This window comes from Colletes latitarsis, chromosome 10, assembly GCF_051014445.1.
Source record: "Colletes latitarsis isolate SP2378_abdomen chromosome 10, iyColLati1, whole genome shotgun sequence".
Classification (NCBI taxonomy): Eukaryota; Metazoa; Arthropoda; class Insecta; order Hymenoptera; family Colletidae; genus Colletes; species Colletes latitarsis.
The window spans coordinates 10,134,771-10,158,807 of record NC_135143.1 but is presented as its reverse complement, the minus strand read 5'-3'; the positions used below and the strand labels follow the sequence as shown (position 1 = coordinate 10,158,807).

Genomic DNA, 24,037 nt, shown 5'->3' with positions numbered 1-24,037 from the left:
ATGTCCATATCCGGTACCTTCATCGAGGAAGATGGTTTCGGGCTTGTTCCCAGGCCTAATCGTAACAAGCACAATAGACCATTCGAAATTGTTAGAAGGTAGAACAGAAACATCGACTATCGTGAAAAATAATACGTAGATTACGGCGAATTCCGAGATCATTTTGACCCATATCTTTATCTATTAATGTAGTTAACTCAGTACTAATATTATTATTGTTATTTATTGTTAAAAACCAAAACTTCACGACTCTGAAAGAAATAGTTTGCATGGGTCCAAATGGACTCAAAGTTTACTGGGTGACGTTTTGAGCCATTATATTTTTAATTGTTCCTTTCGTCAGATATACACTAACTAACAAACACAAAGCATCGGTACAACTGATTTCCTGGGGCGCTGGTATCCAATCCATAAAAATTCCAAACAAATCGGGCATTTTAGGCGACGTCGTTTTAGGATTCGACGATATAGAAGGTAAAAATTGTTATTTTCTGAAACCAACGATCACGTGCGCGCTCGTCCTTTACAAAATAACAATCGACTTACTACGTTGGAGGATTCGTAACACTCATGCAAATATAATCAGGATATTTGGAGAACAGGTACATAGGAAGCATAATCGGACGAGTCGTGAATCGAATTTCAAGCGGTAAATTTAGAGTGAACAATAAGAATCACGTCTTAACGACCAATGACAGGGATGGCTCGAGTCATTTCAATGGCGGATTTTTTGCATTCGACAACATTAACTGGCAGTCTCACATATTGCGCAAGCATGTGGTGCGAGCACAATTAATATAAATGAGTAGTATCATGTAATTCTCAATGCAATTCTTCGCACAGATGCCAACTACGAGACGACTTGGTAATCAATTTATTTTTTATGAATGAAATATTCGGTCCAAACGCTCATTGTTCGTTATTTACACGTAGATAGTGACAAATCGTTAGCTATGTGGTAACTCGTAGTAGGCAGTCAACGCGTTGAACAATTCCACTATGATACCTGAATGGTTCCTCTTTTTTTTTTTTAAATTATAATTAATCACAGCATTCAAACAGGTAATGTCTCATTTGAGCCGAGCAAACAGCGAGGGATATCCAGGAGATATGTTGACACAGGTTAAATACTCCTGGACGGATGACAATCAACTTCACATTAACATCCGTGCAACTGCAACTCAACCGACACCTGCTAACATCACTACCAATTGCTTAATGAATCTTGCAGGACACGTAAGATTTTCTAATTTCTATATTGAAGTGGTTGTTGTACGTATGCTAAAATTTGAAGTCACAATACGAGGTGCAATAATAAAGTCTCGAGAATAATTTTGTTTCCGTTGTTAGTAGTAATAACGTAAACAATTATAAGTCGTTTTAGTCGTTATGCAACAAATATCATTATCAGTTTAATGTATGAATTCACGACTCATAATGGAGACTGCTCAAACGCATGAATTATATACACTAGTATATAAATTAAAAATGAACTTTTTACACAAAAAGTATTATATTTTTAACTGTGCAACTAATGGAATTAACAAGTTGAATTCATACGAAACCGTTGCAATCATTATAGGCTACTGGTCCAAGCGAATTGAAGAAACACGTGGTGTCCATCAACGCCGGAAGTTGGACGTTTGCAGACATCAAAGACAATTTGCCGACAGGTGCTATACATCCTGTCGACAGTACAGTATTCGACCTACGCTTACCGACTCAGTTAACCAAGAAACAGCTTTACAACGTACCGGGTGGTGGTTACAACCAAAATCTCTGCATCACCAATCCCAGCTGCTGGTCTTATCGTTTTCACGCTAGGTAAGTCATCAAACATCGAATCGTCGGTGAGTACATTTAATCGTAAACGAAGTATAGAATAGAATTATAATCAGTGACGAGGTACGCGTGTACACTTCACACTTTATGGATTTTCGTGGCCCAATCGGATTGCCATACCGACCTGAAAATTCAAAGATGATTTTAGTGACCTCTTCTCATTGATGAGAAATTAAAAAATGCCAAATCATTCTAAAAAAATTATTTTCGGTTGCGGGGGTCAATTACAATCATTTGTGGTGAATACACATACCCCCGAAATCCTACTCAGTTTCGAGAAAAAAATTCCTTACCGAAAATATAATTTCTGGCCAGAAATGTCTGCCCAAATTTTCATGCGAATCTTTAACACGTCATAACTTCTGAACGGATTGGACGATTTTAATGTTTAAAAAAGCAAACTACGCGTATTTTGGTGGAGAATATGTACAAATCGCAAAAATATTCGAAAAGTTGGTCCTTGACCCCGCAAAATGAGAAAAACCCCATAAAAATGGTCCAATTTTCAAACAGCTATAACTCCTACAATTGTGAATATATTTCAATGAAACTTTTTTCTGAAGTAGAGCCCATGGGTACCTACAAAAAAGTATTAGACAACTTTTCTGTAGGGTGCCAAACAAAATTAATAAAAATGAAAAAGGAATTTTTAAGAAAAATTGACAGGGGGTAGGTGCCTAAATTTCTCGGCGAAAAAAAAAATTTCAAATCTTTCTAAAAAAATTATTTCTAGGTTCTGGGGTCAAATACAACCATTTTTGGTCAACAGACATACCCCCGAAATCCTACTCAGTTTCGAGAAAAAAATTTAATAAGTGGACAAATTTTTCGACGAAATTGAAAAATGTCAAATCATTCTAAAAAAATTATTTTCAGTTGTGGGGGTTAATTACAATCTTTTTTGATGAATAGACATACCCTCGATATCCTATGCACTGTCGAGAAAAAAATTCATTACGGAAAATATTATCGGAGGCCTGAAATGATTCCTTGAAATTTCACGCCTATGTTTAAAACATCATAACTCCTGAACGGATTGTGATAAGGTACTCATATACCTCACCCGTGCTATAATTTAACGAGACATCGTGCCATAGAAACTGAAATACCTACCTCGTATTTGCGTTAGTCTATTAATTTAATCTATCGATAGACTATAATTTCAAAAAATTATTAATTTTAGTTCTCACTCGATCAATTTAGTTGACGTAGGCGAAACCGTAAGACGATAAGTAAATAATGCAAAGTAAACTTCGGAGAAATTAATCCAACGTACACACCTGTTATGATGAATTTAATATTTTCTCGCTTACTTGCACGTATGTTAATATTACATTTTTTATTTTCCATCGAAGAGTTTTGCATCCTGCTTCGGGAAGAACTTTAGAAATATATTCCAATCAGCCAGGTTTACAATTCTCTACTGGAAACGATTTACCAGATCCCGATCTCGTTTACCCTCCCGATTTCGAAGATTACTGCGACTGTGGCGACGAGGATTACGTTAGACAACCTTCATTTAATCTATCCACGAGTTTCTGAAATATATTTATCGAATATAATTTACTTTAGACGGGAAATATCAACGAGATGAGTAAAGAAATTTGGGGAAAAGACGGTGTTCGATATCGAAGGCACGGTGGATTCGTTTTATCGCCACAAAACTACCCCGACGCCATCAACATATGCGATTTTCCTTGCAGCGTACTTTATCCCGGCAAAGTTTACGCGCACGACATAACGTACAAATTCGGTTTGCTTTCAGAAATTTGAAGACGTCGAAAGTTCAAAACGACGACGTTGATCGATATTAATCAATAAACGATCGTGTAGATTTATAATACATATATTTGTGAACCAATCTCGGCTGGAATAATCTTCGCATACGCGCTAATTGTACAAAACTATCCATAATAATTTCTATTCACATATTTATCGTAACGGCAATCGCGTGTTTCGCCCCGCGTTTGCTACTTAATGAGATAATTAGGGCTGCACAGCATTCGCCGCTAATTAAATTGTACATACTATCGGGTCGATTATCGTTACTATCCTTATGTAATTCTCTTTATTATCGTGAAGTAACTCCATTCTGAAGGTGTCACGAAAACTGTGGTCAAACTGTGGAAGCATCCGTTCGTGGTCCGCAATTTCTACATCAGCGTGTATCGATTTGCTCCGTTACTAGCTGGTTGTCCATAAACGTTTATAAATATATAAAGCTATATCTGTGTATGTATACATTTCTCGATTTATCTTAGGCGTAATAAAAAAATTCATTTCCTTTTGTACATCCCTAAAGTGTTATTTCTACGTGTAATATTTTTTATGTTATTTGCGGGCAGTAACTTATGGCAGACATTCTGAAGGCAGTTTCAAGTTTCCACGTACTCGATTTCTTGGCACCCATCGTTTAAATTCATCCCCGAGTTTCGAATTTCAATCGGGGAATTAACGCGTCGCGTGTCGTCGCGTGAAAAACGTGAGTTATGAAACGCATCGTTGTATCATTAATCGAGAATTGCTGTATACAATGCATTTCTATTGTGGGTCTGTGAATTTACATTGTTAATAAATATAGTAATATTTGAGTCATCGGATAACGCGTGAAAAAATTTAAAAAAATTCTGAAATTCGTGGGTGACAATATCAGCGCGACACGGGACGCGTTATCGTCCATCTGACATGAAACTACAAAGGCTTTGACCCGTCTTGATTACAAAACCTCGGACGTCTCGAGGAATGTCAGCGTCAAATGTCGACTAAAATAGCTTAAAAAAGAAACGAAGAAAATATAAAACATATTAGGCAAAGGCAGTGTTAAAGAAGAGTGTCAGTTGCAGCTGTGCACCAGCGACGCTCTACGTAAAGGAAAAAAAAAGAAACACAATTATTTGGCAGTGAAACGACGCAAGTCTGGTTACAAATGAACACAAATTTAAAGCATTCGCGATTTCTCCGCAGGATCGAACCGATGTCAGAATAATTCCTGCCTGTAATACTCGGCCCAGCGTGCTCTCGTTTTCCCTCGTTCGGGATTGTTTTTGTTTCGGTGTCTCGCGTTGCAATGAGAAAATTGACTAATGGAACCGAAACGTTGAACCCCTAAACGTTACTCCGTCACTATTACGTGAACTCTGAGGGTCAGAGGCCTTTCCCAGACTTCGTTCTCCTCGGCGATGCCGTTTTTCGAGCGTCCGTGAATAACCAAGCGGAATTCACCGGGTTCCTTCAATCGACTGCGGAAATGGAGGGCCCAAATACCGTAATCTTTCGCGATCTCAAAGTGATCGTCCTTGTCGCCTTTGGCTATCGTGTATTCCATCTCCTCGTCCTAGAAAAAAGTAGAAATCATTGCTTGCTGGCGAATTAAACTTCAACGGGACTTTAAAAAATATTTTTCAGACCCTCGAAACGAACCTTGACAGCGGGTTGCAGTTTAAGAATTCTCTTCCTGTGCTTCGTCTGCCGCAAACTGATCTTCAGAACGAATTCTTCGCCATGGTGGTGTCTGTTCGCTGTTCTTGGGATTCGTTTCTTCGCGATTTCGCTTCTACGTGAAATCGCTTTCTCTTCCATCGATCTAATTCGCGCGCCTCTTCTGTGTCTTCCTTTGCCATTGATCTGTTTCGAAAAAATTGTTCGATACTTTGTTATTAATTTGAATATCGAAATGAGAGGGGTGACAAATTATATAACAGGGAATAAGATAACATTTAAATAATATACCTTGCAAGTGAAACAACCCTCTGTCGATATCGTCTTGTCGTCTGCTGGTGGTATGTGATAAGGATCTGGATTTATCACGAATGTGGGCGCGTTGCTAATATCTTCGCCGTAGTTTCCTTGTGATAATGGGGTAATCGTTGACAAACAGTGGCCCTGATTTATTAAAATTGGAAAACAGAAACAGTTATTATACAAAGTGTTCGGCCACCCCTGGAAAAAATTTTAATAGAGGATTCTAGAGGCCAAAATAAGACGAAAATCAAGAATACCAATTTGTGGATGGAGGCTTCGTTAAAAAGTTATTAACAATTAAATTCAAAAATTTCAAATCGTCTGGAAAAATTATTTTTGGTTGCGGGGGTCAATTACAATCATTTTTGGTGAATACACATACTACCGAAATCCTATTCACTTTCGAGAAAAAAATTCGAGTAAGTGCTGAAAGATTTGGGTGAAAAAAAAGACTTTCGAATCGTATTGGAAAAATTATTTTTAGTTGCAGGGGTTAATTGCAAGCATTTTTGGTCAACAGACATACCCCCGAAATCCTACTCACTTTCGAGAAAAAAATTCATTACCGAAAATTTCATGTCTGACCACAGCGTTGATATGTTTCACTGAAATTTCATGCGTATCTTTAAAACGTCATAACTTCTGAACGGATTGGACGATTTTAATGTTTAAAAAAGCAAACTACGCGTATTTTGGTGGAGAATATGTACAAATCGCAAAAATATTCGAAAAGTTGGTCCTTGACCCCGCAAAATGAGAAAAACCGCATAAAAATGGTCCAATTTTCAAACAGCCATAACTCCTACAATTGTGAATATATTTCAATGAAACTTTTTTCTGAAGTAGAGCCCATGGGTACCTACAAAAAAGTATTAGACAACTTTTCTGTAGGGTGCCAAACAAAATTAATAAAAATGAAAAAGGAATTTTTAAGAAAAATCGACAGGGGGTAGGTGCTTAAATTTTTCGGCGAAAATGAAAAGTTTCATATCATTCTGGAAAAATTATTTTCAGTTCCGGGGGTCAATTACAATCATTTTTGGTCAACAGACATACCCCCGAAATCCTACTCAGTTTCGAGAAAAAAATTCCTTACCGAAAATATAATTTCTGGCCAGAAATGTCTGCCCGAATTTTCATGCGAACCTTTAAAACGTCATAACTTCTGAACGGATTGGACGATTTTAATGTTTAAAAAAGCAAACTACGCGTATTTTGGTGGAGAATATGTACAAATCGCAAAAATATTCGAAAAGTTGATCCGTGACCCCGTAAAATGAGAAAAACGCCATAAAAATGGTCCACTTTTCAAACAGCCATAACTCCTACAATTGTGAATATATTTCAATGAAACTTTTTTCTGAAGTAGAGCTCATGGGTACCTACAAGAAAGTATTAGACAACTCTTCTGTAGGGTGTCAAACAAAATTACTAAAAATGAAAAAGGAATTTTTAAGAAAAATCGACAGGGGGTAGGTGCTTAAATTTTTCGGCGAAAATGAAAAGTTTCAAATCATTCTGGAAAAATTATTTTCAGTTCCGGGGGTCAATTACAATCATTTTTGGTGAATCGACATACCCCCGAAATCCTGCGCATTTTTAAGAAAAAAATTCAGTACGGGCGGAACTTTAAACGTTAATAACTTTTTAACGAAGCCTCCATCAACAAATTGGTATTCTTGATTTTCGTCTTATTTTGGCCTCAAGAATCCCCTATTAAAATTTTTCCCAGAGGTGGCCGAACATCCTGTATTTTTCGTAAGCCCCTCGCTGCGATTCAAAGGAAACTTAATAAATGTTACGATCAAAGTTCCACGTTGAACGAATAACGGTTTATCCGAATAATTGTTGAATGGAATAAACGTAGTAAATAAATGGTTGGATAACAAGCGAGAATTTCGTGTTACCAACCTGTCCAATTCGCTGATAGCCAGTCGGACATCCGCAAATAAAACCACTCGGGCCATTGGGGGTGCATCCGAATGCACAGGGACTTCCGATGCATCCAGCGCTTACCTAAATCCATTAAATTGCTCTTAGATTTTTCAAGACGTAATGCAGGTCCTACAGTTATTAGATAAGGCTCGAAACATTACCTGAATGCACATTTGCACTTTAGAGTCGAACTGGTAACCATCCGGACAACCGCACTTGTAGCTACCAATTGTGTTGATACAGGTATTGTCTCCGCAAGGGGATGTACTGCATTCGTTCTCGTCAATACACTGATTGTAGTAGAGATGCTGAACGAACCCGTCGGGGCAACCGCAACGATAGCTTCCCATATAGTTCTATAATTAACAGAACGAAAAGAAGCGTCGATTAAACGAGGTTTCTCTGAGATTTGAAAGACGTGAAGCGACAAGCATTTAGTAACATTTCAGAGTCGATGCTGATGCACGGTAACGACCTAGAATAAAATTATTATTACTCGATGGCTTGTCAGGAAATCGATAAAAATAAAATATATACGCTATATTTAATGAACAACAGAATTTACCTGGCAACCGTGTTCACACGACGTGTCATCAGCGCACTCATTCTGATCCACGCAAAATCTGCCAGCCTGATCGAGCTTGAATCCTCTCGGGCAAATGCACCGGAAACTACCGAGTGTGTTGATGCAAGTGCCTGGTTTAGGGCAAGTTCCATGTTGTTCGCACTCGTTTATGTCTAGAGAAACAAAAAATTATGTACCTCCAATGACAAAGAATTAAAACAGTGTATCTGATACTCAGTTGAAGAACAGAATATTAAAAAAAAAGAGGCCTAAGACTTTAGAATAAAATATCTATAAAAGTTTAGATTCATCTTATTAACACGCTGCATTATTTATAGTAATCACAAACCGTGACAAGTGTCGCCATCCTGATTGTAACCCTCCTGGCAGCCGCAAGTGTAGCTGCCTTGAGTGTTGACGCAGTTTTGTTGGCACAGGTGATTTCCGGTCGCGCATTCGTCTAGATCTCTGCAACTGACGCCGTCAGGATTCAGAATGAAACCAGCTGGACAGGAACATGTGAAACTTCCCTCCGTATTCTGGCAGTTGTACTTGCAGGGCTTCGGCGTAACCTCGCATTCGTTTATATCTACAATTGAAAATATAATACTTAGCGACAGGCGAATCTTAATCATCGTTTGAAACAACGACAAAATGGTTCGTGCGAATAGCTTTCGAATTTTCTCCTCGTCTTCTTTGAAACTATCCGCAAATTTATTTTTAACAATGCATATAGGTGACCTTAAATAAAAATACTCACCGACACATTGGGTTCCGGACTTGTCAGGCTTGTAGCCCTTATTGCAAACGCATCTGTAGGAACCTAGTGTATTGATGCACAATCCGTTCTTACACAAGTCAGGAATCGTCTTGCATTCGTCGATATCTGAAAGAAAACGTTCGTAATTCCTAATTACGTGGCAAGACAAAGTATACCAAAGTATATCCAATCTAAATTTTACGAATAACCCTTAAGAAAATGCAAGTACCTTGACCATCCACGGAGAAACCTTTGTCCAAACACAGTTCGTTATAGTTCTCGGAGTCCTTGGACGGACAAATCTCGCAATGAGGTCCCCAAGCCGCCCCCATCGTGCAACAACAGTCTGCTTTCGTGACTGTCCTCAAATCGGAAGTTCTAGCGGTGCATCTACCACCGATCGTTTGCAAGAAACAGTAACCCACTCTGCGATCTGTAAGAGGATTTCACTCAAAACGTATCTCACAATCCGTATTTAGTTCTAATTACCTATGCAAGATTTTCCGTCTTGACTTTCCTGGAAGCCGTCGTAACAGAGACACTGATAACTACCCTCCACGTTCACGCAACGTCCGTTTCGACACAGACCAGAGTTGATGGCGCACTCGTTGATGTCCTTGCACTCGTCGGTCATCCCGATTTGCTGATATCCGGGTGGACAGATGCACATGAAGGACCCGATCAGGTTCTTGCACTGGTACCTGCAGTTGTTCGCCGGCGTCGCGCACTCGTCCACGTCTGAAACGATAATAAAACCCCATTCAGAAGTTAGTAGAGAAACGCCAGAAAAGTGGGAGGAATAAATAAAGAGGAGACCTCAACCTCGAACGAACAATTTCCTCTATATTTGAGTCTCCTGTATAGCATATGCTTTTCACATATTTATTGTGCATGAACATTCGAAGACTACTCATCGGTAATACTAGAAGTAACAGTCTACTACTTAGTTTCAACGACGATTCTAAAACGTCACGTTTATTGTGAACTATGTATAGTGTGTTCGCGAGAAGTTGGCTAGCGGGATCCGTTGCTCCGCCCACGCCTAGAGCGGGGAACCAATCAGAGCCGCGCATTCCTTTCGCTAGCCAACTTCTCGCGAACGCACAGTACGTATCGACGAGTGCAGCAGAGATTCGTGAAGAAGTTTAACCGTACCTATGCAGTGTCGTCCATCGGGAGCCAAAGTGTACCCGTAAGGACAAATGCATCTGAAGGAACCAGGCGCATTGTGGCACCTGAAGGCACACTGATTGCCAATCTCCAGGCACTCGTTCACGTCCTCGCACACTTGGTTCACTCCGGGAGTGAAGCCCTCGTTGCAGAAACACTCGAAGCCACCGTCGATGTTCGTGCAGGTCCCGTTGCCGCATATGTTCTGGACGGCCTGGCACTCGTTATTGTCGACGCAGTGTCTACCGCTCGCATCCAGGACGTATCCCGAGGGACACTCGCACCTGAAGGAGCCATCGGTGTTTATACACTCGCCGCCGGAGCAAGCGTCTGGCATGAAGAGGCACTCGTTCAGATCGATACCAGTGTCGTCCCTTCCTGGTCCCTCGGGGCACAGTCTTCTGAACTCCTCTGGATGGAGACAATTTATCGTTAGAGATTCATCGAGTGGATTTGGCTCGTGCAAACACCTTGATCCGTTACTCGCGTAGAGTTATACTTGGATGTCCCAAGTACTCGTCTCTAGATAGAAAAGAATAATTACCGCTATTATCGGGAGGACATTGCTCGCAATATCTTCCCCAAGCCTTTCCCATTGTACAGCAACAATGTTTCTTCGTCATTCCACCGGTTCGAGGGTAACCGCAACGTCCTCGCGTGTAACTGTCGTAACAAGATTCCTCCCTTACGTCGATGCACCGCATCGAATTCGGTTTGTCGCTCAATTGGAATCCAACCGGACAGTCGCAGATCACTCCACCTTCCGTGTTCAGGCAACGACCGTTCTCACAGATTCCCGGAGTCTCCACGCATTCGTCGACGTCTACGAGCGTGAATATCAATTTATTTCTGTCGAAATTCCCCTTCAACGTATGAAAAATGAACACATCAACTCCGACGCGATGTTCATTTTACAAATCGTTACTGTAGTCGCCCAAAAGAATCCAAAAAATAGGTGTTTTGTAATAAATTTATATTTACAGAGATATCGTCCACGCGAACTTCTGGGACAGATCCTATATAATTTTGCAAAAATTTTATTTATGTAATTTTTACCTACCCACGCATTTCTTCCTCGTGTAATCCAACTCGTAACCAGGTGGACAAGCGCATATGTAAGATCCCATTAAGTTTTGACACTTTCCTGGTGATAGACAGAGCCCAGGTATCTAACGCAATTGTTAATTAGTTTATCGAATGGTAATTTTGAATAATCGAATAAATTTAATAAAAATTAAACAAAATTATTGTGTTAAGAAGTGTATCGACAACTCCTTGAAATTGTTAAAGTACCTACCTCGTGACACTCGTCGATATCCCTGCAATGTTGTCCGTCTTGAGCTAACACGTAACCATCGGCACACTCGCAATTGAAGGCACCGATCGTGTTTCGACATCTCCCGTTGCGACAGAGGAAGGGCATAATTCGACACTCGTCGATATCTGTCTCACAATTTATAGTGGTACAGTAACTACCAGCACGTTAATTATTCCCGAAACTGTATAAGATCATTGTTTCGAACGAAAGTCACGCTGTACAGAAGGATCTGATATCGAATAAACGATCTCACACCGTGGATTCTTGTAATTTGCTATCGCGTGACGCATAAAAAAATGTTGTATTGTACGGCCTCCATCTTCCAAGGAATATTAAAGAAATAAATAACTTTGCGCTTTCGTATTGCATCTATTGTAATATTAATTTAGGATCATTCCAAATCGATCGCTTTTTTCGCCATTTTCACCAAAATCGTAAACTTCGGAAGCCCGTATTTTTTTAAAGAATTCGAAATCAGAAAAACGGCAACTTAAACAACCTCTAATATATCGTATGGTCTGCATCGTATTAAATTTTGAACAAAATCACCCAGAGATCGAGAGAGAAAAGATCGATTTGGCGTGGGACCCTTCGTTGTAATTTTCAATAACTTACCAGCGCAATCGTTGTTAGGACTGAGTTTGAATCCCTCGTAACAGCTACACTTGTACCCTCCACGCGTGTTCACGCACGTTCCATTGTTGCAAATGTTCGGATTCCGCTGACACTCGTCGATGTCCACGCAATTGTCTCTGTCCCGCGTTAGCGCGAAACCAGAGTGACAGACGCACTGAAAGCTGCCCTGCAAATTGTTGCAGGCGCCGTTGTTGCAAATCCCAGGCCTCTCGTAGCACTCGTCGATATCGACGCAGTCTCGTTGACTCAATCCAAGTTTGTATCCGGCTGGACAATCGCATTCGAAGTAGCCTTGCTTGTTTATGCACTGCGCGTTGCCGCTGCAGGGATTTGGAATCTATGAAAAAAAATGTTAGAGTATATTTTCTATCATTTTGAACCTACTACTCGTTTGGGGTGAAAAATTTTTCTCATTTAAAAAGTATAGCAACCACTGATCGGTATCTACAAAAATCAGGAACTAGAATTTGGAAAAGGTGGACTTTGTGTTGTTTGTGTTTTTTACCTGTAGACATTCGTTCTCGTCGATACACTGGTGCGAGTCCTCGTCGTAGACGTACCCCCGATCGCACTGGCATTCGAAACTGCCAGGTGTGTTCATGCAACGACCGTGAGTGCACATAGTTGGCATAAGGGAGCACTCGTCGATTTCCTCGGTGTGATTGGTTATAGGGTTCATTATCTGGCCAGGTACCATGCCGCACAGAACCTCGTGCTCGCCTGAAATAAATTTTTCGTTCAATTCGACGCAGTAGAATTTTAGTTGAATCGTTTAAAACCCAAGTTTCGTTCGTTCGAAAAGAATGCTATCGATCGAAAAATTAATGAATATTCTCTGTTCTTACGAGTCCTTTCGGCAGGACACTGCTCGCACGGACTGCCCCAAGCGGCTCCCATGGAACAGCAGCACAACATCTTCGTTTGAGGATGCATCATGGGGTTGAAACATTCACCCGACTCGTAGCTGAGGTAACACGATTCCTTTCTCATGTCGACGCACTCCTCTGGCGAAACGAATGATCATTATTGAATTTCAGAGACACAGTTTATTACAAATTCAAGTAAAATTTACGCACTTCCTCCTGGCATTGCCATGTACCCTTCTGGACACTCGCAGTGGTACTTTCCTTGGTCGTTGATGCAGTATCCCACGCCACATATGTGCGGATGCAACGAACACTCGTCGATATCTAAAAAAAATACAAAGCACTGATAGATACTACAAAATTAATGATATCTCTACTACGATACTATTTTTCGTTCCAATTTCTCTGTTTATAATGTAGGATTTTAAATTTGATCGAATATTATCCTGCTATTTAATTGGTTCATCTTGACAGAATATAACAAATACTAAATATACGAAATCATTCCTGATTTTCGGATGGATGCTGCGTCTATATTTACCAAATTGCTGAAGATAGACGCGGTATCCATCCGGAAACTTTGAACTCGAGTATAAAATCATTCCTGTCTGTCGCTATCTTGGACACTCGAATTGCTTATGGCAACTTAGAACACAACCTTCGTAAATGCTAAATATGAAAAATCGTTACCAATGCAGCTGGTTTTGGTATCGTCCAAGATGAAGCCCTCGTTACAGGAGCACATGAAGCTGCCAAAAGTGTTGGTGCAATGGCCGTTTTGACAGATGTTCTCGTGCTCGTCGCACTCGTTGATATCCTCCAGGATCACGGTGATCTGATTAGGTCTGTATCCAGGCCCACCGGGGCACAGTTCCTCGAATTCCTTCGTCCCAACTTGGGGACACTCCTCGCAGTGGTTGCCCCAAGCGTTGCCGATGCTGCAGCAACATGTCGCCTTCGTCACCGACGAGGACATGTCGAAGACGCATTGTGGTCGTCCGGTCCCGTGCTCGAAACCGGTGAAACACAACGATTCTCGTCTATCTGTTACGCAAAGACGAAACCAACTATAATTAATTTGTAAATGGAGGCTCGTGGACGGTGAAATAAATGCAATTCAGAGCTACCCTCGATCAGAATATATTTTACGACTCTGTGTTCTCTGTGTTCCTTTCACTACCCAACTTCTCGCAAACTCACGGTACAGACGCCATCATGCACACATAAATTGAGCCAATGATCGACTGTTTGATCTTCATCGTACCCCACAAGTCCCTTCATTTCACAATTTGAGACCCAAAGGTCCAATTTTCGAAAGATTACTCACCGACGCAAGCGTTCCCAGCTTCGACCAGGTCATGATTAGGCGGGCACTTGCACAGGTATTTACCCTGTGTGTTTACGCAAGTACCGTACTGACAGGATTGCGGATTCTCGCACTCGTCGATGTCCGTGCAGTTCCCGCCAGAACCGTCCAGCTTGTATCCGTCGTTGCACTCGCAACGGAACATCCCGAATATGTTCTCGCAGCGGCCAAACACGCACAGATTGCTGAACATCTCGCACTCGTTTATGTCGACGCAAGTTTGGTCGTTGTTTTCGTCGGGATGCATGAAGCCCATCTCGCATTCGCAGCGGAACGAGCCAGGGTAGTTGAGACAATGACCATTCTCGCAAAGGGTATTATCGTTCGCGCACTCGTCGATATCCTTGCAATCGTAACCATCTCCTCTGAAGCCAGCATCGCAAACACACTGAAATATACAAAAATCAATCTTACAAATTGACCTTTTCATCGAGTTTCATGTCGGGGCACTCTAAATGTCAATACACGGAGGTTTCTTTAGCACATTGTTCGTCAAGTAAGATTAACCCCTTGACGTACGATTTAATTTCAAATAATTCGTACAAACAATGGCCACGAAAAAGAATAGATTTATTTTATGAATACCTCGTAAATGTATAAATGTGTTGATTTTAATATACAGGGTGTTCGGCCACCCCTGGGAAAAATTTTAATGAGGGATTCTAGAGGCCAAAATAAGACGAAAATCAAGAATAAAAATTTGTTGATGGAGGCTTCGTTAAAAAGTTATTAACAATTAAATTCAACAATTTCAAATCGTTCTGAAAAAATTATTTTCAGCTGCGGGGGTCAATTACAATCATTTTTGGTCATTACACATACCTCCGAAATCCTATCCACTTTCGAGAAAAAAATTCGAGAAGGTGTTGAAGTTTTTCGACGAAAAAAAAATTTATCAAATCGTTTTGGAAAAATTATTTTCGGTTGCGGGGGTCAATTACAATCATTTTTGGTCATTACACGTACCCTCGAAATCCTACGCACTATCGAGAAAAAAATTCCTTACCGAAAATCTAATTTGGCGCCTAAATTTTTCGACGAAAAAAAAAAATTTTAAAACGTTCTGGAAAAAATATTTTTAGTTGCAGGGGTAAATTACAATAATTTTTGGTCATTAGACATACTCCCGGAATTCTACCCACTTTCGAGAAAAAAATTCGAGAATGTGTGAAATTTTTCGACGGAAAAAAAAAATTCCAAATCGTTTTGGAAAAAATATTTTTAGTTGCAGGGGTCAATTACAATAATTTTTGGTCATTACGAATACCCTCGAAATCTTGCGCATTTTCTAGAAAAAAATTCATTATGGGCGGAACTTTAAACGTTAATAATTTTTTAACAAAGCCTCGATCAACAAATTGGTATTCTTGATTTTCGTCTTATTTTGGCCTCTAGAATCCCCCATTAAAATTTTTCCCAGGAGTGGCCGAACACCCTGTATAAGACTTGATGAAGAGTGAGTAGCCTCATGATTATGAAACTTGACATCAAGAACTTATAAAGAGTCAGACTCGTCATTGTCGGCAAGGGGTTAAAGCAGCCTGATTTGTTTGCCAGAGTCATCGAAAATAGAATTTATCGTATTCGTAGTAGTTTAAATGATGTTTATTTTTCGTATAATGTTATCGAACATCAAAATAAAACTAATGAACAGTTTTATTGGGAAAATCCTGTGTATCCTACCTTGAACGATCCCTCGGTGTTGATGCACTGAGCGTTGGAGTCACAACCTCCGTTGTTCGTAAGACACTCGTTGATGTCTCTACACTCAACCCCGTTGCCCACGAAGCCTTCGTGACAAGTGCACTCATACGAGCCTTGAGTGTTCTGACACTCCGCGAACTCGCTGCAGGAGTACGCGTTTAGGAGACACTCGTCGTCGTCGGTGCAACCGGGACCAGCTTCCGGTTTCACGGAATATCCTTCCTCGCAGCGACAGTTAAAAGACCCGATGGTGTTGTAGCACTCACCGTACCCGCAAATGTGGGGTTGCGTCGTGCATTCGTCGACATCTAAGACAAAGATACATTTTACAAATACAGTAATCTTTCCACTGTAGAAATATACAAGACCATAGAATTATATAAAATTGATTGCACTTAAATATTGCACGTATATTGCTTCTAAAACACTATGTTTTGCTTTGTTTACCTATACAGGATGCACCATCCTTCCCAGGCAGCAGACCGTCGGTGCACGTGCACACGTAACCGCCAGGAATATTGCTGCATTTACCGCCGTTGCAAATTCGGGGATTCTCTTTGCATTCGTCGACGTCCACGCAGGATCTACCGTCGAGATTCAACGCGTAGCCGGTGCTGTTGGCGAAAAGGTAAGAAAACTATTTTTTTTCTGTTCTATAGCACTGGTTCTTAAACTTCTTCCGAGTGTTTTCTCCATAAAAAAAATTCTGAAGTCTCAGGAAAAATTTTCGAGGATCATTTTTTTAAATTTAACTCGAATACAAAATCCCCGTAATTTCCACGAACGTTCGATATAGAAATAAAAAATTAAACTTCAGGGGAACTAATAATAAAAATGAAATGAATCACGAGGTGGTACGAGGACGATAAGAAATAAAAGAAATAGAAACTTTTAAAATATGGACAGAAAAAATTTTACGTTTATAAAACTTCAACTTCGATTATTTTATAATATTTTAAACCTTCACCTGCAAGAACAAGAGAAACTGCCAGGCGTGTTTATGCAAATGTCCTCGCATCCTCCAGAGGAGATCGCGCATTCGTTTATATCTTCGCAATGGGACTTCAATCCTGTTTGTTGATAACCATCGTCGCATATGCACTGATAGGTGCCCATCATGTTCTCACAGACGCCATTCGAGCAGATTCCGCTGGTTCTCGAGCATTCGTCGATATCCTTGCAGGACTGTTTGTCAGGTCCTAACTCGTGACCGGGTGGACATTGACACTTGAAACTGCCCTCGGCATTAAGACAAGTACCTCCTAAGCATAATCCCGGCGTCTCCTCGCATTCGTTTATGTCTGAAATTTACATCCACGAACTGTAGTAATATTTCCTCGCAAACTGTTACGATTTCTGCCTCATTAGTTGTCACAGAATTATCCTCATCGTTCAACAGCATTTGATTAACACTAAACCTACCACGACCGGTCAAATGACCGATTGAATAATTTATATTATTTTTTAAAGAACCAGACAAAATTTCATATCAAATTCTAGTTAGCTTCCGATGTAAATAGAAAATCTATAACAAAGATGAAAGGAGAGAATCTTCAGTTTTCACTGCCTCAGAACAGTCTAACAGCGCGTATTAAAAATAGCCAAACTTTACACACGTGCAATTCTGAAACAACTAGTGCTTCATCTATAATTGAGCCTCTGTTAGAAGCGGCAAAGTTTCCTCTTTGAAATGATTTTTTAATTATGTCGATCCGACTTTCTGTTTTGGAGATACATTGATCTCAATGGATGTAAACAAACGCTTCAGACCCTTGTATCTCCAGAACTAATCACCGCATCACTTGAAATTAAAATCGCTATATCTCCGGATCTAATAAAGCTATCGACTTGTTCAAACGCTCGTTTTAAAGGGCATTTTATCCTCTATCCGATGACTATATCAACTATTATTATTTATGCTGTATTCTATGTTTATTTTGACATTACCCAAAGAAGTTTCAGCAACTCCTATTGATTATACGACTGGTGTGCGATAAAACTGGATCATAAATTGTTTATTTAATTCAAAATGAATTTAAATTTGTATAGAGGATGTTTGCATAATTACTAGCCAGCATTTAAAGAAAAAAGAAAACGAAAGACTGGTCGATAGGTTTAGTGTTATGGGGTTATACCAATGTGACACCCTCATAAATAACCCTTGAGAGTTTCAATAGAAATTTTCGTTTAGTAAAATACTGCTACAAAACGTGTCTTAAAAATAAATTAAAAAATTAAAAATAACAATTGGAATTTTAAATTCCATTTCGATTCTACTCACCCATGCAAATCTTCATTATATCGCTGCTGCGATACCCCGGATTACAGTCGCACTGGAAGTTTCCAGGCGTGTTCCTGCAGGTACCGTTTCCACACACCCCGTGCATAATCTCGCACTCGTCAATATCTGTATAAAAATAAATAAATGCATGCTAGTGTCAAACACATGACGAAGCAATAACTTGACGATCCATGTATGTGGTTTCCTTGCGAAAGATCGGTGGATTTTACTCCGGATACAGTAATGAAAAACACTGGATGACTCACCGTTGCATTTAATTCCATGCTCGTCCAACGCGAACCCCTGATTACACTTGCAACTGTAACTGCCAACCGTGTTCTTGCACCTTCCGTTCAAACACATTCCAGGGAACTCGACGCACTCGTTGATGTCGTGTTTGTCGGTGAAACCATCCCCTCTGGGGCACAACTCGTTGTGCGCGTGGCTGCCTGGTTTCGGGCAGGACTCACACCGTTCGCTACCCCACGCACGACCAACTGAGCAGCAGCAAAGACTCTTTGAAAACTGTCCATCGATGGGATTAGAACACTGCCCGTGACGATACTCCATAAAACAGGTCTCCTGTCTCGTGTCTATGCATGTGGAATCTGCCAAAAACGAACGAAATACCAAATTTGTACTTCAATCTTTGGATAATCATGATGCCCATTGGGAGTAATACTTTCCGAAGAAAATGAATACATGATTTTGAAGTCGTATACCCGTTTTTTGTATTTTAAAAATTTGATTTAATCCTATTGTTAATGTGTATCACACGTGACTTTAAAACAATATGGCCTACGATCGGTTTGCAACACCTATTGTACGATATCTAACACCAGGGTGGGTTGAGTTGAAAATTTGTGTTTATCTGTGGTAAATAGGGGGATTCTAAGACTTACGTGATGCGTCTAAAGTCAATCCAGGTGGACACTCGCAACGATAAGATCCATCAGTGTTGACGCAGGTACCGCCACCCTTGCATATTCCGCTGTTCAACTCGCATTCGTTCACGTCCACGCAATCCTTTCCGCCGAATTTCGCGTACCCTTTCGAGCACTCGCAGATAGAATGATCGCAAATTTCGCAAGGACTACCCCACGCAACCCCTACAGAGCAACAACACTCTGATTTCAACGCCAGCCTCGGCAGATTATACTCGCACCGTCCATCTATCATTTTGGTCCAGCAGGAACCTTTCCTGTTATCTAAAAGACATTCAAATCGTATATTTAGTCTCCTAATTATTAATGCAGTTTCAGTTTATTTATCTTGGATCGACGCAAAACTTCTTTGGGGGCGTTTACACACATTTTTGAGCGTTTATTCTCAATTTTAAGTGTTTACATTCACGTATTTTCAAATAAATTCTATTATGTAATTCTTATTAATTTTTAAGTAAGTGTTTATACCCATGCAAATGTGACCAGTGTGATCGAGGACGTATCCAGGGGAGCATTCGCATTCGTAGGAGCCTTCGGTGTTTAAACAGATCCCGTTCACACAGATATCCGGGCCAAGTTCTTCGCACTCGTCGATGTCCTCGCACATGTGATCCTGTGTACTGTACCTCATGCCACTTGGGCAAATGCACTGTTTCAAAAAAATGCAATAGTGTATCTGTTGTTTCATAACATTTTTAATAACAGTAGCAATTGAATTATTTAATTCAACAGTATCAGGGTCCTCTCATTGTAAACTAGCTGAACAAATTGGTAGAATTACTTCCTCTCTAATATGAGATCGAGACATTTTAAGGTATTTACTTACCTGGAAGCTACCAGGTGTGTTACGACATTGGCCTCTGCTGCACAGAGATTCTTCCAATTCGCACTCGTTTATGTCGCTGCAGATTTTACCAGTGGCGTCTACTTCGTAGCCACTGTCGCAGATGCAACGATAAGTTCCCATAAGATTCTCGCAGCCCCCATTCACGCAAATGTTGGGATTCTGTGCACATTCGTTGATATCTGTTCGAACGAAAAAAATTACAGATTAATCGCAATACTGTTATGGGACTGACAATTATATTATACATTATAGAACACAGTGTAATATATTTTATTTAAACTTTCGATTATCCAAATGATGTTATAAAAATGTTTTATATTTATAACGTTTATATAAACATTCGTGCACAATAATATCATAGATTAAATTTGTTTAGATATAAAAGAAAATTTTCTTCTTTGAAACTTTTACATTACTATCATAGTTTCACACTGCTAGCAAGATGAAATATTGATTTAGTGTTCTTCAATCAGTATTTCAAAAAAACATTTAAATGCAATTGAACGAAGCTTCTTTCTTCAGTTACCGTCTCCATTGTAGGTCATTCCAGCGCCATGCGGACACAATGCCTCGAATTCACTCGATCCAGGAAGTGGACAAGCTTGACAGTTACTTCCCCAACCCATTGGTTGTCCCAGGACCACGGTGCAGCAGCAACAACTTGATTTCGTTACAGCAGTCGATGCTGGATTCGAGCACTGTCCATCCCTGTACTGTGAGTAGCACAAGTCTCTTCTTGTATCTGATAACAATCGCAATATTTAAATTTACTTGGAATATTCCAACGTACCATTTGTCCCACTCTGTGGTCCAATAACAAACAAGCTTAATATTTGAATATTATCAACTCGAACAATAAGCTGTTCAGATACAGCGGTCGATCAGGTTTGTTGAAAGAAAGAATTTAAACTAACCTAAGCAAGATCTTCCGTCTGGTCCCAAATTGAATCCGGGATGACACTCGCACCGGAAGCTACCAGGCGTGTTGATGCAACGGCCATTTTGGCAAGGTCCGCTTAGACACTCATCGATATCTAATCAAATATTATCTTTCACATATTAGAACTCTAAAAAATGATTCGTATCGCCGATAATTTAACTCTTAATCAACATAGTGGAGTGAAAATAATAAATTATTTAATATTCATTAGCAATATTTCAGTTCAGAGGTATTTGACCGAACGAAGTTAACATTTCACCTAATATTTTTATGCAATTATCACACCGATTACGTAATAAGTATGTCAGACTTTAAATTGAGGGTTGAAATTAAAAACGATCAAAACATTAAAATTAAGAGCGTTCGTATACAGCTTAGTTGTGCAGTGTTTGTTAAATTTTTATCGTCACAAAAACCATGAATGTGTTAAGTTACGCGTAAATTAAATTAAAATAAGAGGATTTGGTGAAATAACAACGGTGGTCAAAATACGTTAGGTAACCGAGGGCTGAAAGCTCTGGGGACTGGCCTAATTAGTCGAAGCACACACCGATACAGTGACTCTGATCGGGCCCAATCCGGAAGCCAGAATCGCAGACACACTTGAAGGAGCCCTCCATGTTCACGCACTTCCCGTTCTCGCACATCCCGCTCGTGGAACATTCGTCCATGTCCACGCAAAACGTGTTGTCCCGCGAGGCCGTGAATCCGGACTGACAAATGCAATGATACGATCCAGGGGTGTTTTCGCACCTGCCGTTCAAACATATTCTCGGATTGTCGGCACATTCGTTAATATCTGCAAGAAAGAAGTTCAATTAATTACGATAAGACTGCAGTTCACCCTTAAAATCAGTTTTGTAGCGTTCACACCCACTTTATAGTGGTTTACACTCTCGAATATTTTAGAGTACTTACCGATACAAGTATTCTTGGTAGGAGACAATGCGTAACCATCGTTGCACTTGCACTTGAATGATCCATTCATGTTGATGCAGTGGCCATTGTTGCACATCCCTGTGTCCTGGCACTCGTCATGGTCTGCAAAGAAATTATGTTTTAATCCTTAGAGGGCTGTTTTTCAATGAAATCTTCCTATTATATAATTTTTCCTTTTGGACAAATACAACTGTTAAAATCACGGACTCCTGCTTTTTTAAAAATGGATGCTTTCGTGCGAGAAAATTATTTCAAAAAGACATCTCTTTTTAGCGTTCAGGACTAGAAAGCCCCCTTAATTTATTCGAATACTTTTCTCTCGATAATTTTAGATAGAATGGAAATTCTGTTGGTAAAATTACCTGTGCAGTATCTTCCTTCTCCGGACACCACAAATCCTGGCGGACAGTGGCAGGTGAAACTGCCCTCGTAATTTCGACAGGAACCGCCCTGACAGTAGTCCAACTGGCATTCGTCGATGTCCTCGCATCTGCCAGCCTTTTTGGTGAACCCTGGATAACACTCGCACTCGTATCCGTCCTTCGTGTCGATGCACTTCCCGTTTCCGCAAATGTCCGGACGCAGCACGCATTCGTTTATCGCGGTGATCGGCTGCAGTTGTTGCAAACACAGCCTGTTGTAATCGTCTATAATTGAGTAATAACACGGATCCTGTTACTCACAGTTCCTGTCACCATTGTCCCCTCTTATCATTTAGGACACTCGAATTTGGTACAAATCACGACGTTCTATGCAAACAATACAAAATAAACCGAGAACGTACGCCTCTTACAATTATTGAACAATTAGTATCGGTAACGACCCGATCGCAGTCTAGAATGTTGAAAAAATCGATTTTTTTTTTATTTAAGGATACCTTCTGGCATAACTGACAGTTTTTTAACTATCGTTTTTGTCGTTTTACGTACCGCTTCCGGTATTAGGACAAATGAAGCACTCGTCACCCCAGCCTCGACCCATGTTCTTCCCGCAACAGCAGTCTTTTTTGCTTAGTCTCATTGCCAATCGATTCTTGCATTGGCCGTTCCTATTCACCGAGGTGTAACACAACCCTTGTCTTCCATCTGTAATTTTATTAACAATAGCACCAACCATGCTCGCGTAATCGGTAAACTGTAGTCGATCAATGTATTGAAAATACAAACTGATTAATTCTAAATTCATTTAATACAGCAGTAATTCCATGGGATCAAATTTTCTATATGAACAAATGTTTTACAAAGTAGGTAGAAACTGTAACTGTATTATTTTTGGCTTATTTATATCGTATGTATCAACAAGAATAGAGAAGCAATCGATCAACATAAAATATGCAAACTTAATTTTGAATTAATTAATTTCTGAAAAGTTTGGGAACCACTGCTACGAGCACCGATTAAAAATAAAAGTAATTTCATCGCTCTTACCGATGCAGTATCTTCGATCCTGGCTTTGAATGAATCCTGGATTGCACAAACAATAGTAACCACCTTTCGTGTTTATACATCGTCCATCGGCACAAATGCCTTCTTCTTCGCACTCGTCTCGATCTTTGCACGCGTTCGTCTCGAGATCCCTGGCTTGACCGTCGGGACATTCGCAGGTGAACGAACCAGGTGAATTCACACATTTTCCGCCCTCGCACAGTCCTGGTATTGCCTCGCACTCGTTGATATCTAAACAGTTTTTGGCAATGTAACACTTCTTTGTGTAAAATACGATGAAATTAAGCCTACAAATTCGTTTGTTGGCCCAACATACAGGGTGTTCGGCCACCCCTGGGAAAAATTTGAATGGGGAATTCTAGAGGCCAAAATAAGACGAAAATCAAGAATACCAATTTGTTGATGTAGGCTTTGTTAAACAGTTATTAACGTTTAAAGTTCCGACCGTACTGAATTTTTTTCTCGAAAATGCGCAAGATTTCGGGGGTATGTCTATTCACCAAAAATGATTGTAATTGACCCCTGCAACCGAAAATAATTTTTTTAGAACGATTTGAAATTTTTTAATTTTGTCGAAAAATTTCACAACTTCTCGAATTTTTTTCCAGAAAGTGGGTAAGATTTCGGGGGTATGTGTATTAACCAAAAATGGTTGTAATTGACCCCAGAACCTAGAAATAATTTTTTTAGAAAGATTTGAAATTTTTTTTTTTCGCCAGAAATTTAAGCACTTATTAC

At 40.0% G+C, this 24,037-nt stretch overlaps 2 protein-coding genes across 2 annotated transcripts in view; one reads left to right on the top strand and one right to left on the bottom strand.

Annotated features, from left to right (window-relative positions):
- LOC143347218 (galactose mutarotase) lies at nt 1-3,615 on the top strand. Its single transcript, XM_076776217.1, has 7 exons — nt 1-98; nt 344-474; nt 587-780; nt 1,063-1,236; nt 1,583-1,824; nt 3,198-3,345; nt 3,415-3,615. Exons 1-7 carry the CDS (start codon nt 1-3, stop codon nt 3,613-3,615), a joined length of 1,188 nt encoding a protein of 395 aa, XP_076632332.1.
- A 57-nt stretch (nt 3,616-3,672) lies between these two features.
- The window catches only part of LOC143346439 (fibrillin-2), a 40,520-nt gene continuing 20,155 nt past the window's right edge, over nt 3,673-24,037 (bottom strand). Inside the window, exons 8-42 of the mRNA XM_076774526.1 lie at nt 23,282-23,530; nt 22,784-22,939; nt 22,217-22,501; nt 21,834-21,956; nt 21,466-21,714; nt 20,890-21,009; nt 20,502-20,717; nt 19,955-20,154; nt 19,597-19,777; nt 19,087-19,392; nt 18,451-18,792; nt 18,185-18,310; nt 16,871-17,204; nt 16,351-16,517; nt 15,883-16,211; nt 14,161-14,587; nt 13,524-13,877; nt 13,044-13,157; nt 12,813-12,971; nt 12,473-12,687; nt 11,947-12,304; nt 11,311-11,456; nt 11,074-11,182; nt 10,558-10,836; nt 9,999-10,424; nt 9,333-9,581; nt 9,073-9,276; nt 8,844-8,969; nt 8,433-8,672; nt 8,084-8,256; nt 7,680-7,874; nt 7,495-7,599; nt 5,572-5,724; nt 5,263-5,466; nt 3,673-5,176 (exon numbers count right to left, since the gene is read on the bottom strand). Of these exons, the coding sequence (XP_076630641.1) occupies nt 4,955-5,176; nt 5,263-5,466; nt 5,572-5,724; nt 7,495-7,599; nt 7,680-7,874; nt 8,084-8,256; nt 8,433-8,672; nt 8,844-8,969; nt 9,073-9,276; nt 9,333-9,581; nt 9,999-10,424; nt 10,558-10,836; nt 11,074-11,182; nt 11,311-11,456; nt 11,947-12,304; nt 12,473-12,687; nt 12,813-12,971; nt 13,044-13,157; nt 13,524-13,877; nt 14,161-14,587; nt 15,883-16,211; nt 16,351-16,517; nt 16,871-17,204; nt 18,185-18,310; nt 18,451-18,792; nt 19,087-19,392; nt 19,597-19,777; nt 19,955-20,154; nt 20,502-20,717; nt 20,890-21,009; nt 21,466-21,714; nt 21,834-21,956; nt 22,217-22,501; nt 22,784-22,939; nt 23,282-23,530 (7,841 nt within the window). The 3' untranslated portion in view covers nt 3,673-4,954. The remainder of the gene's footprint in view (nt 5,177-5,262; nt 5,467-5,571; nt 5,725-7,494; nt 7,600-7,679; nt 7,875-8,083; nt 8,257-8,432; nt 8,673-8,843; nt 8,970-9,072; nt 9,277-9,332; nt 9,582-9,998; nt 10,425-10,557; nt 10,837-11,073; nt 11,183-11,310; nt 11,457-11,946; nt 12,305-12,472; nt 12,688-12,812; nt 12,972-13,043; nt 13,158-13,523; nt 13,878-14,160; nt 14,588-15,882; nt 16,212-16,350; nt 16,518-16,870; nt 17,205-18,184; nt 18,311-18,450; nt 18,793-19,086; nt 19,393-19,596; nt 19,778-19,954; nt 20,155-20,501; nt 20,718-20,889; nt 21,010-21,465; nt 21,715-21,833; nt 21,957-22,216; nt 22,502-22,783; nt 22,940-23,281; nt 23,531-24,037) is intronic.

Excerpts from the sequence above, each read along its gene's own strand:
- LOC143347218 (XM_076776217.1), top strand. The coding sequence starts at position 1 with ATGTCCATATCCGGTACCTTCATCGAGGAAGATGGTTTCGGGCTTGTT. Across the intron at positions 475-586 it reads AGGATTCGACGATATAGAAG|GATATTTGGAGAACAGGTAC; the intron begins GTAAAAATTGTT and ends AAATATAATCAG. Across the intron at positions 3,346-3,414 it reads ACTGTGGCGACGAGGATTAC|ACGGGAAATATCAACGAGAT; the intron begins GTTAGACAACCT and ends AATTTACTTTAG.